Genomic DNA, 16,965 nt, shown 5'->3' with positions numbered 1-16,965 from the left:
CCGTGCCAGTCCAAAATTGTTCACAAAGGAACAGGGTTACATTTTGGGGGTTAGCTTGGAGATTTGGGGATGTTTAGCTGGCTTAATGATAGACTTAAACAATTTAAACAAGTTATAATCCTATGCAAAGTAGGTGCCCCAGGGGGATTGTCTTCATACAAAATGTCACATGTGCAAATTGTTTATGCTTTAATCCATACTAAATTATTAAATATGTATATGGAAATAGCCTGAAAAGGAAGCCTCAGTTGGAAAACTAGGGATGAACAAAACAATGCTAAGATGCCAAAATAGCCCCTTTTTCTGTGGTTCAGAACATTCTTGGTTATGAAGGGTAAATACCACGCATTACGGGGATGTCATTTCTTTTAAGGTCATAGTATAAACCTTGAGGGTCAGTGAAAGGATAGTATGTATGCGGTACAGCTCCCCAGCAGAAGTAGTAGAGTTTAACGCGGTGAGGGAATTTAACCATGCATGGGATAGCCATAAAGCTTTCCTAAATCTAAGACGAGACCAAGGCTTTAGTGTTTATGGTAGGCAAAATGGGCACACTAAATGGGCACCCAGTGAGTTCATGCAACGCGTGTTACATGGCCCAGCGGTCCTCAGAGAGCACTAGAGTGAAAGCTGCAGTGAGGACAGGGCTCTGTGCAAGGAGCCTCAGATGTATTACATGTTTACACTGTGACTTGTGTGGGGTGTTTTTTCCTATGCTAATCCTACGCCATGCCTGGCTGTGTGCATGCGGTGTGACTCAGGCTGCTGATGTAATGTGATTCACGAAACTCTCCTCCCTCTGACGCGGAAACCCGGAGCGCGAGAAGACCGAATACACACGTGCGAGCCGGTAAGTGAGAGCTTTTCTTTATTTATTAATACGGAGCTCGCTTTTAATTCATTTCGTGCGACTAGGATACAGCTGGGGTTTTTTTCCTGACGTATTATTCACTAATCCTCATTTTTCCCCGTAAAACACAACTCGTCTTACGTCGCCTCGTCTACCCTTTCAGTAAAGAGGGCATCACCAAACCCGTCTTTGCGTTAACCCCCTGCTAACCAAAAAATAATAGCCACGGCGCAGACCTGCTCTACGGTACCCGTAGTGTTAATAGTTTAGCCCCCTCGTTATCCTCCGTTCATTGCTTGTATGGGATGCGAGGAGGCGATAGAGCCGCGTTTTTTCTCTAACGAAATGTTCTTTTGTGTTTATCGTTCCTACGGCGCTCTCCTTTGTTTATTATCTGCAAGGAACGTGACCTGCTCGTTCTCCCGCCTCCTTATCTCACCAGTTAACGCAATTGACCGTGAAGGGGCTGGTCGGAGTCTGAGTTGTGTGTTATGAAGAACGGTTGCTGTCCATGGTCAGGCAGAAAACGGTCATTTCGTACCAGTATATGGGCAATAAGCAGAGTTCGGTGTTCCCGCTCTTTTGACATCACGAAGCGCGCCGATTTTGCTGTTGAGGGAAATGAAGTGAGATACGGCGACGGGTCAGGAAATCCTGGCCCGTGAGCCCTGGCTGCTAGAAATCACTTTTACAAATGCTTCATAGAGTTATTAAAACGTCTCCTAGCAGTACATGTGGGGGCTTCATAAGGGAAGGATACTAAGTGATTAAAACAATCACAAAATATGTGTGGAACCCCAAACCAAAGGAGACAGTCAGTGACAGGAAAGCCCCCCACAAATTAATAGGAGCGCTCTCTGTGCATAGGGGTCTGAATAGACTGCCGGGGGGGCAGCCTTCATCGGGCTGGAGCGGCCTGGCGGCAGGTATATCGCGTGAGATCTCTCCACTCTCATGTGTTAAAGTGCATATGATGGCAGGAGTGTCCCTTTCAACCCTTAAATATCTCTTCTGGGCATCAGCCTCTGAATAAGCGCGTTATTACACCGTTATTACACTCTAACATTCGTCTTAGGCTTATAGGGTCTAGAATGGTATGCAGTAGACATTGCAAAGGTGAGCTTTGACGATGACCCTGCTCATGATGTTGGCGAAGTACTTGTGACTAAGGTGGAGGCTGCTTTCTTGTCTAGCACTTGGGTGAGATATATACGGGCACTCAGGCATCAACATGTAAAAATCATGTGTCGTCCCCCCAAAAAAAAGCCTGCAAACACATAATGCAAGTGACTGATAAGCGTTAGGAGCCATGGCTCGAATCCCTTGGTAGAAAAAGGATTAAAGAGTTTAGATGTCGGGGGTTCAGCGATTGTCATGGGCTGTTCCAGAAATCCCTGTGAACAGAGGATCGAGAAGGATTGTATTCCCAGAATAGGCAGAAAACACATAGTCTGAGACATGACGCTATGCCTGGGTATAACTGGAAGGACAATTCTGAGTCCTGACATGGATGTGATCAGTTTCCCTTCGTCATATCAGGGAATGCACTCATCCTGAGTAATGTCCGTTGACCTCTGGCTCTTCCTTGCACTAATTTTGATTACTTCAGTTATGACCTTTGAACTGCGATATCCCAGACAAATATCGGCCAAGTGGATTTGAAGGCCATAAATGTGTGTACAAGTTTTGTGCAGCCCAGTGTTGACTTGTGTATGTGTCCTTGTGTAGGACGTTTTTATCTTCAGGAGACATGCAGATGTTGTAATTGTCCGTCACTTTATCCTCTTCCATTTCGAATAAAGTCCTTATGGATGATTTTGGCTTTTGTCAGGTCCAGTTGCTTCTGTAACCTCTGGCTGTAATAAGCGATGCTGCATCCCTGTGGGCACTAGACCAAGGTGGTTTCATTCCCCCTGCAGACATGTCTTGTGCAGCTGACTGGACCTACATGCTAGCTATAATATATATTTTCATTTAATTTATGAATGGATGACATTGCCTACCCACAGTGTTAAATTCTACATAATCTGTGTACCTCTGCTAACCATCTTTTCTGCATCACGTCCGTCACCTCGGACTGCACGTGGTGATCATCCTATTTTGTGCTGGTGGTTTATGGATGCTTGTCCTGCTTGGGTAGAATGAGGTTTGGCGCAGGTCGTGATGCACCGAGGTGTTTACGGATAAGGAGATGTTATGTGTGTCCCAATAGGTACAGATGCTCTTTAGGAGTTGGGACATGTCACTATGGTTTGAGAAGGGTGATGTAAGGGTAACTAAGATAATAGACTAGAGAGGAGCTGATCTAGAGCCTATCTAGATTTATACCGAGGTATTCAACAATGTCCTACATAGAAGACATAAATTGCAGTCTTTGGGGTTGAATGCCAGAATAGTTGAATGGATAAGGCAATGGTTGAGTGATAGGAAGCGGAAGGTTGTAGTAATTGTATATTCAGAGGAAGAAGTTGTCATTAGTACGGTACCTCAGGGATCAGTATTGGGACCTGTACTTTTTAATATGTTTATTAGTAATATATAGAAGGCCTTAACTGTATGGGATGTCTTTTTGCAGATGATACAAAAGTCTGGAACAGGGTAGACATTCCAGCTGGAACAAGTCAAATAGCGAATGAATTAAGTAAATTAGAAGAATGGTTGAGAGCGTGGCAGCTGCAGTTTAATATTGATAAATGTAAAATAATGCACTTGGGATGTAAAAATCCCAAGAAAGAATTTAGCATTGGTGACTGTTCTGTCAGTAACAACGGAAGAGAGAGACTTAGGAGTAATTGTTTCTGACGACTTAAAAGCAAGCAGATAATGCAATAAAGCAAGCAGGGTGCTGGGTTGTATAGGGAGAGGCATTACTAGCAGGAAGGAGGTAGTTCGGCCACTTTACAGATCCCTAATCAGCTCTCACCTAGAGAATTGCGTAAAGTTCTGGAGACCCCAGAAGGATATTGACCATGGGGGGAGAGTCCAGAAGAGAGCTAGAAAAATCGTAAGTGGTTTGCAGGACCGAAATTATCAGGAAAGGTTAAAGGCTCTTAATATGTACAGCTTGGAGGGGGATGCAATAGAAACATTTAAATGATTTAGCAGAGTACAGTAGGCAAGCTTATTTGAAAGGAGGAGCAATGTTAGAACAAGAGGTCATGGTCTAAAACTCAGAGGGTAGTAGATAAATGGAACAGTCTCCCAGCTGTAGTGGTGGAGGTTTACAGTGAGGGAGTTTAAACAGGCATGGGATAGACAAAGCTTTCCTCATCATCGTGCATTTGAATGGCAAATACTGAAGACTGTTTTGAGGTGTCAAGCGGTCCCCTGAACCGTGAACCGTCGGGTAGCAGTGCCATGGCATCATGTTAGGTTTATTGGGCACTTGTTTTCACAATGTCATGGAACCTCATGAAAGCTGTAAGAGGAGTTAAGAATACTAATTTTAAAAAAAGCATCATAGTAAAATTGGGATAGACCCACAGTCATTTTATTTTGTTTTATTATTCGTCATAAATCATTACAAACTTAACTTTTCTTGATACATGTAAATATCTCCAGCTGGGGAAAATGTGAGTGTAGAAATGTTACTGTAACTTATCACCCAGACAAATGGCGACTAATTCTCAGCTGCTGTCAGGCGGAGGCACGTGGGGCTGGATTTCCTATTGCTGAGCTGGCGTTTGCAGATCAGCTCAGTAGTTCTAGCCGTGGCCGTTCTAAAAACACAGTGCATTAAAGAGTTTCAGCTATTTGTAAGTATACCACGGTGACGGAAACGAATGGATTATTGATCTCACGTTCCATCTGGTCCCATTTAAATACACATTTCTTTCCTTCCCAGAGGGTTCTGAATCTATTCCGTGTTGCTGCCACACGGAGGTAGTCCGCACCGCGTGTGCCTTTTTCGCTGTGACTGGGCTCATTCATTTCTTCACTATGTTTGTCGCTGTGAATAACACAGAGGGCAGGAAACGTGTTAATTTACTTTGTATAATTTATACACTAACAGCGGGTCCTTTGTGTGCTGATTAATCTGTTTACACAACAAGGCGAGCTTTATTTGTCCGATTTCTTTAAGTGTTTCTATCTATAACCTCATTCCACTGGTGTTTATTTTTATGGGTTGTGAATTGGGTCAGGAATTCCCTTTCAGATATAGGGATTTCTGGAAGCTTTCATCTTTCCCACCATCACTGGTTCAAGGGGACATTTCTGCAAGATAAGCGTTTCTATTGTTTTTTTATTAATTATCCTTGTAACAACAAGTTGTAATACATCACTCAGGAATACCTTGTATGTTTTTAACAATAATAACAGGGATAAAAGTAGCAAGGGAAGGGCTGCAAGAAAGAGGAGCGGTTGGTTACTGAACATTTGAGAAGGGGGGGCAGGATAAGGAGTAGTGAAGATAAAAGGGCTCTGGATGAGTTTGATAGGAAGGTTGCTGTAAGATGAGTGAGTGCCAGAGTTTGTGTAAAGGGTTAAAAGGGAGTTTGGAGGGGAAGAGCTTGAGGACTTATTGGGCAGCTCAGAGAGGAACTGCACATGGGGAGGAGCTGGGTTACGCTCAGCCTATTTCTGAGTTACTCTGGATTTTGGAGATATCCACGTGACATTCTCTCCTCATCTCCTGACAGTCTCCGCAGGATTTTAGATCGGGATCCAGAGCTCCCTCGGACAGTTTGCAGGATGTCTCGTAAAGATGAGCCTAATGACAAGTGAGTAATCCACTGTTTTATATTTCCTCCTCCATCTCGTTGCCTTCTCTGCCCCGGTACCACCTTCTCCAGATCCTTCGGTAATCCTTATTCCCTTGTGTTTTCCTCATTCACCTCGCATTTTTCTGCTTCCTTCTCCCTGCTTGTCCCCAGTGTTATCTCTGCCTATGTAATCCTCTTCTCTGTGCCGCTTTCCTTTTTAGCACCCTCCTCCCCTCTCCTGTTTTCATTAGTCTTTCTCTCTCCCTCTGTAGCCAAGGGCGTTTATTACTAAAGGACAGGTTACTGCTTCCGGAGAAACAAGTTCTTTATGTTGCTCTGAAATAGAAGACCTTTCCTGTTCTCCTCACTCTTCTGTGAAAAGTGACAATCAGCCATATTTAATGTCAGCTTGTATTACCGAGGTTTCCTATTTTGTTCAATGTGTTCATGTACAAATAATGCAATTCCCTTATAACCACAAATCAGTGTAGCCATGGGAACGTTAAATGGGAACACAGTGTGTTATTGCTTGTGATGTTATTTTTGGGAAGACAGTCACTTCTCTCTCAAGTGTCTGTACCTATATTATGCTCCATCCATAGGCCCAACAGCTAGTTTCAACCTGTTATTAAATCTTTATGAACTTGTTGTCTACTTTGTGTTATAGATACTGTATGGTCGCAGTGATATTCTTCATCTTGGGCCTGGGAACGCTGTTGCCCTGGAATTTCTTCATCACTGCTATTCCTGTAAGTGACACACTTCTAGACATGTTTAATATGGGTAATTGTATGTGCAGCCTACACAGGTGTAGGTGTATGGGGAATATGTAACCTTAGCTCTTTTCCTATGCTCTGCGCTACCACATTTCTTGTTCAATGTTTGCTTAATATGGTAAATCCTGGTTCAGCTGGCCTGTGACAGGAACTTAGTGGAATTTTGGCAACAAGTTACAAGGCTACCATTTGAATAAACACATCCTTTTCTTATCCTGAAGGGAACTTAAGTAAGAGTTTAACCCCTTCAGTTCCATATAGACGTACCTGTGCGTCCTAAAAATGCATCTAGGAAAGGTCTTTAGGACTTACAGGTACTTCCTGACTTTCTTGCAGGGACGCATCCCTGTCGCTACACAGGAGATCAGGCTGTTGTTGGCTTTCTGCTGCCCGATCTCCTGTAACAGCAGCTAAACAATTTTGGCCGGGTTTCTCTGCCGTAACACATACCCTGTCCAAAAAATCTAAGCAACACAGAAGTGTTGGTGAAAAAAAGTGCAGGAAATAATTTCTATTGCCACCTGTGACTGTGATTGGTGGTCAAATAGCTGCATGAAAAATGCCCAAATACCACTGATAAGATAGTCTGGGTTGTCTGCTTTACAGAAATATATACTTTTGTGGGTATTTTTGGTTTATTTGTTTAAAATTAGAGTTGCAATCCCATCATACCTAATGTAAAAATTATAGTATGTTCCCTATAAGTGCTGGGAAAGTATGGAAATTCTATATAAATGAGGTATTTCTGAAATCTAGTCACTGTTGTATATACTTCTCCTCTCTCAAACCAATACCACCAATTGATATGAGTGGAGAATAATCCGCTCTGCTGAATTGATACATTTGGAGAGGATTTTAAGTTTATGTTTCTAATTTTTCGCTAGTTCTTACTATATTTCTCATCTTACATTTTCTGCTAATTATCTAACTATGGTATAAAAAAGACCCCTCTCTCCTTGAAAAAACAATCTATAGTTTACATAGATACACTATTCACAGGAAAGGGGAACCGATATACCGCAAAAATGGCAAAATTGCTCTGGGACTTGAGCTACCAAAAATTCCTGGGACTGAAGGGGTTAAGTATGGTTATACAGTTTATTGGCTTTCAATGGACAGTTAAATGAAACCCATCACAACTACTGAAGAATAAATGCCATATTTACTTTTTACCTGCACTGTAATTCGTACATTTTTTGTGTTTTCGTGTTTCAGTATTTCCAGTACCGCCTGCAGCCAGAGAATACGTTTGTGAACACCTCTGATTTGTCTGAGAATGGTACTTCGTCCGAGGGAGCGCGTTCTTCAGGGGACGAATTTAACTTCAGTAATTGGATGACACTTCTGGCCCAGCTTCCTTTGCTGCTCTGTACGCTCCTTAACTCTTTCCTTTATCCATGGTAAGGCACTTGCTTTATTCGGGAAGCCCCGCAGTCACTTTTTCCCCTAGTCAGCTAGTATAGGTCCATGCCCTTTTCAGAGGGGTTTAGTCATTTAATAGGAGAGTTGCAGTTTGTACGCATTTATGTGATTATGCAGTACGGGGACACACTCTGGTATGTTTAACATGCAAGAGCAGCTAAGTAGACATATACTAGCCTAGATCACAGGTCCCGAGGTGGGGGTTCGACAGCAGCCCTTCTGCTGTAAAACTCGGGCAGATTAACCTTTTGGTTCCTGATGTGCCTCTACTCAATTAATACTTTACAATGGTAATCTCTGATTTCTCCCAACTGGCCCGTTCACACAATTGACGTCTCCATCATATGCTGTACCTGTGCTGTATGTCATGCTGAGGTGGAGCACCGGGATGTAGCGTCGTATCCTGGCGCTAGAGAGGATGGTGGATAGAGCATTGAGTCAGTCCTGGGGCAGCAACCTACCTGAGTATATTACTGTGAGCAGGGCCTGCTGAAAAATCACTAATTTATGCATTATACAGGGCTGACCAAGCTCTTCTTGCAAAAACTCACTTCATAATTCATGTTGGTGAATTGTAAGTGGCGTTTAACTCTAATGCTGTTTAACTTTATTTTAGTATACAACAATGATCTCATACATACAGTCCTGTCTGGCTATATTTCTGTACAGGATTAGGAAGTGTTTATAATCAGCGATGTGTGTACACAAATCCACTATAGACTTAATGACATATTTATAAAAAGCTTTGCTGATATTAAGCCATAAAATGAGATCATTTTGGATTATTTTACCAGAAGGGAACTAGACAGTTCTTGCGTTGCGCATCAGGAGTCATGTTTTTTGTAATGCGTTCGTCTTATACCCTCCCTTTCTTTTTCAGTATACCAGAACGGGTCCGAATTGCAGGCAGCATGCTGGCCATCCTTTTTCTCTTCATTGTTACCGCTGTCCTTGTTACGGTTCAGATGAGCCCTCAGAGCTTCTTTGACGTCACGATGGCCACCATTTGGTTTATCAATGGTAAATATTCCTGTCCTAATTCGGTTTGCTGTATGTTTTTGTGTCCATTCTCCACAATAAGTTTGCAACTTAAGAGAGGAGTATAAAACAACCTTTTCTTTCTGTAACGGAAAATGATCCAAAGTTCCTCCCTAATGTTGTACTGGTCTGATCCGCGGCTACCGAAAGCACTTGTTTGAGGTTATTGCTGCCAAAGAGGTTTGACCAGTTATTAAATTCGAGGGTTCACTTACCCCCCCCAGCACTGTGAAGGTTTAAGGGTTCATTTATTTTTTCTGATCGCTGTAGATACCAAGCACTGTTTTGTAAACCAGTCTTTGACGTTTTGTATTCAGTATTTCTAGTGTTGTAAAAATCAGCAACTAGCTTTTCACAGTAATTGCGAGATGGGCTCTCTGGCTGCCTGAACAAACACCCCTTAGCTGAGCAATGCCACTACAGATGACTACTCAGAAGCCCCTGTGTTGGAATCCTTGTCTATGGTGCTAATGAATATCGAAGATCCTGAAGTAGCGTTGTAATATGAAGTATATACAATGCAGTATTGCTGAACTTACCGTCTAATTATTACTTTTGTCTCCTCCCCTCCCTCCATTTCTCTAAATGTTGTTCTCTCCCTTTGTTCACCCCTTGCTCCGTCTGTCCGTTCCCAGCATTCTGTGCGATCTTGCAGGGCAGCCTGTTTGGTCTGCTGGCCCTTTTCCCCCAGAAGTACAGCAGTATGTTACTAAGTGGTCAGGGAATGGCTGGTACATTGGCTCCTTTGGCTATGCTGCTGTCCATGTCAAGTAAGTATACCATTCAGAATCTCTATACTCCATAATTATCTAAAGATCTCCTTACTGTTGACCTACTTTTTACTTCTATGCAGCCTTTCCGGTTCATTATCTAAATTCCAGATACGCCGAACATTAACATACTGGTATCTTCCATCTTATAATCACTCTCTGGCTTCTATGTTTCGTCCAACCATGTATGTGTCGATCGTTTTATGACTTTCTCTGCCCGTCTTGGCACCTCGTTTCTGATCCCGTTTGTATATCTAATTATTAGCAAGCCTCTGTGAGTCACTTAGTAGCACAATCTTGGCATGTTGGTCGGTAAGCTGTCTGCATGCAAAAATGTTGGCTTATTTTCCCTGCGCCTCCCTCTGTCTATATATAGATAAGCTGCCTTGTTTCTTTTGCCTTCTGCAGTTCTCTTCTCATTCCCTATTTATATTTATATCCTAACCGCTCAGTGGCATTTTCTCCTTTGTAATAACTTTGTGTGAATTGTTGAAGAAAGGAGCAGATAGCAGGCATTGTGTTGCCGCTCATTTATTTAGCACAGCAGTTCTTCCAATCATTCCGTAGAGGAATGAGGAGGATGAGGTATCCGAATGAACAAAAATAACTACTTTGCAGCTCTTAAAAAATGGATATTGCGGTACGACAAATCCCTCTGCATAGAATACAGATAATTACGATTATTTAAGGTAATACAAGCATAAGTTACTTTAACCTGAAAGATTTCTACTGCCCTGGATCGTTCAAGCCTGCTTTAATAAATGATACTTTCTACCGCTGAAGTATGATGAAAATGTTTATTATAAGGGAGCTAGAAATAGCAAATCATTAGATGCTGTTATCGTGAGTCATTTGCTATATTTGGCTGTAATTATGTGTTTTGGTACACGCTGGGCAGGCATTGAAACCTTTAAAAATAATAGTACGGTAATACTACTGTTGTCTAAAATCAAGAAAAATAAGAATAGAAACAGGTCAAAATATGTTATAGTTAACTTTATTATTTCTTGGCACAGTCTGGGCTTTGAAACTTCTGCTCTAAGTTGGCAGGATAGTGGCAGGAGGACGCTGCTCCTCACCGGCTGTGCCATCAGCAGGCACTGTGGTGTCCACATATCCACAATAAATTGGTATTTTATCAATATACAATAATAAGAATGTGTATTCACGTTAATATAATTTTTTTTTTTAATTAATTCTGGTTCACGTTATTTCTTGCCTATCTTGTTGTCTACGTTTTTTTTTCTCACACGATAACATTTCATTCCCTGCACTCTCGAGTAATTGTTTCTCTTATTTCTCTGTCTTGCGGTTCGTTCGCTCCGTTTCCCGCGGCACACTTTCTTCCTCGATCTTCACAGCTCTCTCTTTCACCCCCTCAGGTGGGACAGATGTGCGGACCACGGCCCTTGGGTACTTTATCGCTCCATGTTTTGGAACTTTCATTTCTATCGCGTGTTACCTCCTGCTCTCTCGTTTGGTAAATATGTTTGTTTATATATCATAATTTGCTATGTCATGTTCTCGAAGGTGTAATATGTTTAAAGTCTTGAAAAATAAACAAACATGTTGCCAGTGCTGTGTACACAAAACATACTAGTTCTTCTGTTTTAATGAACTGGCAATTTTATATTTTTGTAGATTATAACAAAGTATTATTTACATTAATTATAAATTTTTCCAGATACGAATTATTTTTTAATTCTCCTAAATGGGTAAATGTGTAAAAAAATAAATAAAATAATAATAATAAAAATGATAAATAGTCTTTGCAAGAAACATTCTCATGCTAGGTTGTTTTCATGTTTGTAAGCTTTTTAAATATTGATTTCTTTAGTTTGAAATTATTTGAGAAAGCTGTTTACATCTTATTTGAGTGATTTGGATTGAAGCCTATAGTGAGCCCCAGAGTTCAGTGACAGGCAATCCTTATATATAAATAATAATTTTAAATATAATTTCATCTCTGTGCTTCTTAGCAATTTAGGTAACAGCATGAGGCACATGCAGTGTAATGCAGGCAGTCTATTGTTTGCCACTGTGCAGCAAGATATGGCCATGTTTAGTCTTTTCAGTCGGACTGAGATAAGATAAATACAGCTAAATAAAAGGTAGAAACTAGTAACTAAAAATATGCAACAGTGTTATATATGAAAGTAAGATTGTGCCCCCCCTCGTTATAGTATGTATAATAAGAATGCCTATTAAGGTACTCGGCATTACTTCCACACGAGGGTCTGAACAGACCCCCACCATTACCATGTGCCGAGCCACGCTTAGCGCTGACTGTTGGTAAAGTATATCTCGTGTAAATAGATTTCCTCGAACACATCTCATTCACAGAAGATAGATGGAGGGCCGGCGAATGCATATGTGAGGATTCAGGAGATTCCCCCCATGCATTTGCAAGGTGGGCGCCATGAAATATATACAGTAAACCATGCGGCTGTCGTATGCATTGAAGTGTGTATGAGGGCTGGAGTGTCATTTGGGTAACACATGGTTGTATGGGCCTTGTCACTTTCTGTAACTAACCTGAAATCAAACGTTTTGCACATGGCAAGAAATATGCTGTATTGTGTCCTGAAACCTTTACTTCTGCAGCATTCAAAGGTTTAGATAAGCCTGATGTGCGCACTATTCCATTTTTGAGTGTTTGCTTGACTTATATGTTATCATTGAGTATCCACGCGGTATGATTGTACCGTTCAGCATGCTTATCATCAATGCGGAGATGTGTAGCAAAGGCATGTGTTGCAGTGATAGATAAGGTCCCTGTCAGTGTGTAGATTACATGGAATGTCCTTAAAATGTTTAATGTGCTGATAATCTTAGCCGTATAGGAATCGGATTACTTATAAGGCTAGGAGGGCATGCACATGTACCCATCTGCCTTACACTGACTGCTCGCTCACATCGGACTTCAGCCGCGTGATCACGGGTAACGCTGCAGATGCTGCCTCTTTTAGTTAGGAAAAGTGATGCTTTGCAAATATTAGGAAAGTTCATTGCTGACCCCTGGCACATGCAAAGATATATACAATATATATATATATATATATATATATATATATATATACACACATATATATATATATACACAATGGTCCCGTCCAGCTACCTTTTTAGGATTCAATAATGACCAAAACAAACTCCAGGGCACACGTCAGCCCAAGCCTTCATCTATGTCGCTGTCCTGGGCATCTCTGTACTCCCATGCCTTGACACTTTTACGTTTGAATGAAGGTGATGTTGCGTTTCATCTTACTTGATGTTTATCGATGCAGGAATTTGCTCAGTATCACATCTCTAAATCCAACGCAAAGAGTTCCCAGAATTACGAGGTGGATACAGACGCTGAACTGTTACAGAAAGGTACAGAGAAAGGTAACTAATACATTATAGGGTTACTGTGTAACATGTGGGACCGTGGACAGTATTTCAGCTTAACCTTGTTTATTCATAGAGGTAAATGGAGATGCTGAAGGTCAGAAGAAAGCAGTACTGTTGCTGAAGGAGGCTGAATCTGGTGTGGCCGGGGAGGAAAAACCGAAAGTTTCCATCTGTGTTGTTTTGAAGAAGGTACGGATTTCCCTTTCTGCAAATAAATAATATAAACTCAGAAACAGATTTATAGTTCCTGCTTCTGTTTCCCCATGAAAAGCCCCTGTCCCCTTAGCTATCTATCCTTAATGTATATGGGATTTTTAGAATTGTCAGTTGTCCGTACCATGTATGCGGCTCTAGTGATTGCCTCCTTGTTCTTTTACTTTATTGTTTCTTTTATCATTAATGTGTTGGTTTTCTCTCTCCAGATCTGGGTAATGGCTTTGACGCTGGTGATTGGGTTTACTGTAACGCTCTCGGTGTACCCTGCAATTACAGCAAATGTTGAGAGTAACACAGAAAACAAGACCTGGCGTAAGTGTGTCTCTTACTTTTTTTTCTCTCAACCTCAACAGATACACCAGCATCCTTAAAATACATAAAAACAGCCTCCTCTTGCCTGTGTGCGCCGGGACAAGCAGTCGATATACCGAGTGTTGTGTCCTTAACTCCCTGGGCTTTAGGGATCGGCTTGTATTTATCAATCAGACTTCTTCCTCTGACTTTTTTTTTTTTTTTTTTCTCCAGGCAAGTTTTTTAACCCCGTCTGCTGCTTTCTTATATTTAACATTATGGATTGGATCGGTCGCAGCATTACCTCTTATACGCTGTGGGTTAGTATGATTATCATCCGCTGCTGGTACTTAATATTTTGTGTCATGCGCCGTTAATTAACCTGATGGCTGTATTACTTGCTGAGTCCTAAATCAAAACAAAAAGCCTTGCTTTTGTGAGCACTAACTAATACAGGGTTCTCCAACCTCACTGCAGTTGGGCGGCTTATCCATTCTAACAAACAAAATAAATTGTATGCAATAATAGCAGTACTCAGTATTTTGGCAGCTCTCTCCCTCTCTCTCAGGGAGCCAAATGATCTCTCTTGCTCTGAGATCAGGAGGCTACTTAACTGCCTCTCCCATTAATTAGTGGAAACAGGTGAGTACTAGGAGAGTATCCGTGAATCTCCGGACTGGATTCTCACCTGCTGGTCTTCGGCTGCTCATAAACTGTGGAGCGGAGCACTGGGCCGCCCTACTCTCCAAAATTCTCCACCCCAGGGACCCAAAATACACAAATAAGACATCCAACAATTCCATTATTAACAACACATCTCCCTGGGGCTGGTAAAAACTATTGAGGGTAACCACCCTGCAAAATATAAGGGGATATAAACACTCCCTCCATTATCATCCCCTGCTTTCTGTCACAATACATACATACAAACATTCATTTACTCCCCCACCTTACCTGAACTGCAGATCTTCTGCTGCCGCTCGCCGACTTCTGTGGGGGGCGCTGTTTCCTCTCTGCCTTGCTTGAGCAGGAACAGAAACTGAGCGGAGTCATGTGATGCGATGTGCATTCGCATGACTCCACCGGGTTCCTGTGCAGCCGTTAGTGAAGATGCTGTTGTGTAGCTGAGGATGGTGGGAGTCGTGCCCCCAGCAGCCTCTCCTCTCACACTGGTTATGAATACATTAGCGAAATGGAAAGATTAAAGGCCGGGCTCTTCTGGAGCAGCGATAAGTTGCCCTTACATACAGAGATTCATACTCATAAGGAGTAGGCAAGTGAGTTTTCACCTCAACTAGTGATATTAGTGATAATTAGGGATATATATGGATACGGCTTATGCGTATACCACTTTTATTACATTCTCCAACCATGTGTGAGGCAACGAGCCCATGTTAATCTAGGCTGCGCACTTAAGGGCAGTTTGACCCAATGATTTGTCAAAGCGTCCTGTCTTACCGCCTTGGTTTCCAAAGTAAATATGCAGTGTTCACTTGGGTGTTCTTAACCGTATTCTGTTCTTCTCCCACAGCCTGGCCCTGACTGTAAATACCTCCCTCTGCTGGCGTGCTGCCGTGTTATATTCATTCCTCTCTTCATGCTGTGTAACATTACCAACCGTAACTACCTCACTACCATCTTCTCACACGACGCCTGGTTTGTCATCTTCATGATCTTGTTTTCGGTCAGCAATGGATACTGCATTTCTCTGCCGATGTGCCTGGCCCCCAAGTAAGTACCGGCAATATCTGCCTACAAGTAAAGTAGAGGCTCCTCTGCTACATTTTCTTATGAGTTACTAGAAGAATGTGAAAAATGTCTTCGCTTGAAATATTTACACATGAAAAGGGGAGTCCTCGTCATATTTGGCCAAATTGTATGCCATGCATTTTTTCTGTTTTTCACAAAGATTGTTTCCTAAGATAAGAATTTATTTTTTTTTCTAAACGTAGAGGCATGATGAATATTTCTTCTCAGGTTACTTTGATCATGTTATATATGAATGACATTAAGGAGTTATGTGAGTGTATGTATATATATATATATATATATATATATATATATATATATATATATATATATATAATGTTATATAATGTGATTTTCTGTTGGCTGCGGTGGAGTTAAGCCCACATCTCAAACTTTGCACCTAAATATTTTCTTCTACATAACCCTTGGAAAAATTACAAAATGGGGGGGGGGGAGGTTAAAAGGTGCCATGAACTTGGATATTAATGGACTGATTTTAGAGTTTTAACCATCTGCCTATTTTGAGACTTTTTTCCATTCTCCATCAAGGAGAGATGTATTTCTGAATGTGTGTCCTCTGTCTCTTCACGCTCTTTATTATTTCCCCAGGAAAGTGGAGCAGCATGAGGGTGAGATAACGGGTGCCATCATGACCTTCTTCCTGGCTTTGGGTCTCTCTCTTGGAGCAGCGCTATCTTTCGTCTTCAAAGCTCTGTTATAAGCAGGAAGACTGGTGGAGCGAGTCCAATGTCACCCACCAACAATCACGCAGTCTTCCAGGATCCCGATCTGCTTCCCTTCCTTCAACATCCTTCACAACAACAACAAAATGTACCGGGAAGCATCGCCACCCCCTGAGATCCGTTGCCATTACCATCCCGCTCACTCGCTCGTTTACCGCTTGACTATTTGTGGAAATGATAGACATTGGAAGGATTTTGTTTTATTTTAATATCTCACAAAACTAATAACCTCGGCAGTGGGGTGGGTTGCTATAGGATTACTTATAAATGTATTTTCTAATTACACGTTTTATTTATCCAACAAATCACCAAACTGATTTATTTGTAAAGATGCTTAAAAAGAAAACCATGAAAACTAGGGGTGTTTTACCTAAATCATCCCCGTAAATACCCTAGTCATTCAGTGCTGCACAACCATGTTTATCTTAGTTTTTATAAACGGTAGGAATTACTATTATAGGACTTTTAAGGGATTTTTTTTTTGCATGCAATTTGTAAACTGTTGTGTTCCGGGACAAGTAGGAATGTTTTTGTAAGGAAGACATGCCGTATTGTCAAATGTTTTAGGAACATATTCCAGACTTTTTTTTTTAAGTGTTATTTTAAACTTATTTTGCTAGTTTTAAAAGAATTATATTTTGTATTTGACTTAAGCCATAAAGTCTCCTTCCGTGGATAAAGGAAAGGCAGATCCAGGTAGCCATTTTTCATCCCATAATGACGTAGAGCGTCTACGCCTTCGGGTAGATTGGGGACGTCACTACTGTTTTAGTTTTAACCCCCCTAGTCCTTATAAAGGCCGTCTGAACCAATCACCTGCCGCTAAACAGAAGTAGGAACCTGACCAAAAGAGGAGGAAAAACTTACTGCATAGGAATCATTGTAAAAATGTCAAAAAAATAATAAAATGATAATATACCTTATACACACAAAGTGGGTTTCTAACACATATGTATTTTTATTGTGTAAAAAAAAAACTACCTAGATTTATTTAGTGAATTAAAGTGTAAAATA

General features: G+C 41.3%; 1 protein-coding gene across 2 annotated transcripts; it reads left to right on the top strand.

Annotated features, from left to right (window-relative positions):
- The first annotated feature begins 793 nt into the window (after nucleotides 1-793).
- SLC29A2 (solute carrier family 29 member 2) lies at nucleotides 794-16,017 on the top strand. Of its 2 annotated transcripts, none has more exons than XM_053448390.1 (13): nucleotides 794-850; nucleotides 5,491-5,571; nucleotides 6,221-6,302; nucleotides 7,545-7,729; nucleotides 8,632-8,771; nucleotides 9,425-9,559; nucleotides 10,942-11,039; nucleotides 12,847-12,946; nucleotides 13,026-13,141; nucleotides 13,375-13,480; nucleotides 13,694-13,779; nucleotides 14,991-15,190; nucleotides 15,818-16,017. In XM_053448390.1, exons 2-13 carry the CDS (start codon nucleotides 5,543-5,545, stop codon nucleotides 15,927-15,929), a joined length of 1,389 nt encoding a protein of 462 aa, XP_053304365.1. In that variant the 5' UTR covers nucleotides 794-850; nucleotides 5,491-5,542; the 3' UTR covers nucleotides 15,930-16,017. The 2 variants fall into 2 exon arrangements, with proteins under 2 accessions (XP_053304365.1, XP_053304366.1); XM_053448391.1 differs by lacking the exon at nucleotides 794-850 and adding an exon at nucleotides 5,261-5,308.
- Nucleotides 16,018-16,965: the final 948 nt, after the last annotated feature.

This window comes from Spea bombifrons, chromosome 10, assembly GCF_027358695.1.
Source record: "Spea bombifrons isolate aSpeBom1 chromosome 10, aSpeBom1.2.pri, whole genome shotgun sequence".
NCBI classification, from domain to species: domain Eukaryota; kingdom Metazoa; phylum Chordata; class Amphibia; order Anura; family Pelobatidae; genus Spea; species Spea bombifrons.
The sequence above is the reverse complement of the archived record's forward strand: the minus strand, read 5'-3'. Positions and strand labels throughout refer to the sequence as shown.

What these genes read in the sequence shown, in the direction of transcription:
- SLC29A2 (XM_053448390.1), top strand. Translation starts at nt 5,543, where the DNA reads ATGTCTCGTAAAGATGAGCCTAATGACAA. An exon ending in AAAGATGAGCCTAATGACAA is followed by an intron (nt 5,572 to 6,220) that starts GTGAGTAATCCA and finishes TTTGTGTTATAG; the next exon opens with ATACTGTATGGTCGCAGTGA. An exon ending in ACCTCCTGCTCTCTCGTTTG is followed by an intron (nt 11,040 to 12,846) that starts GTAAATATGTTT and finishes TTATCGATGCAG; the next exon opens with GAATTTGCTCAGTATCACAT.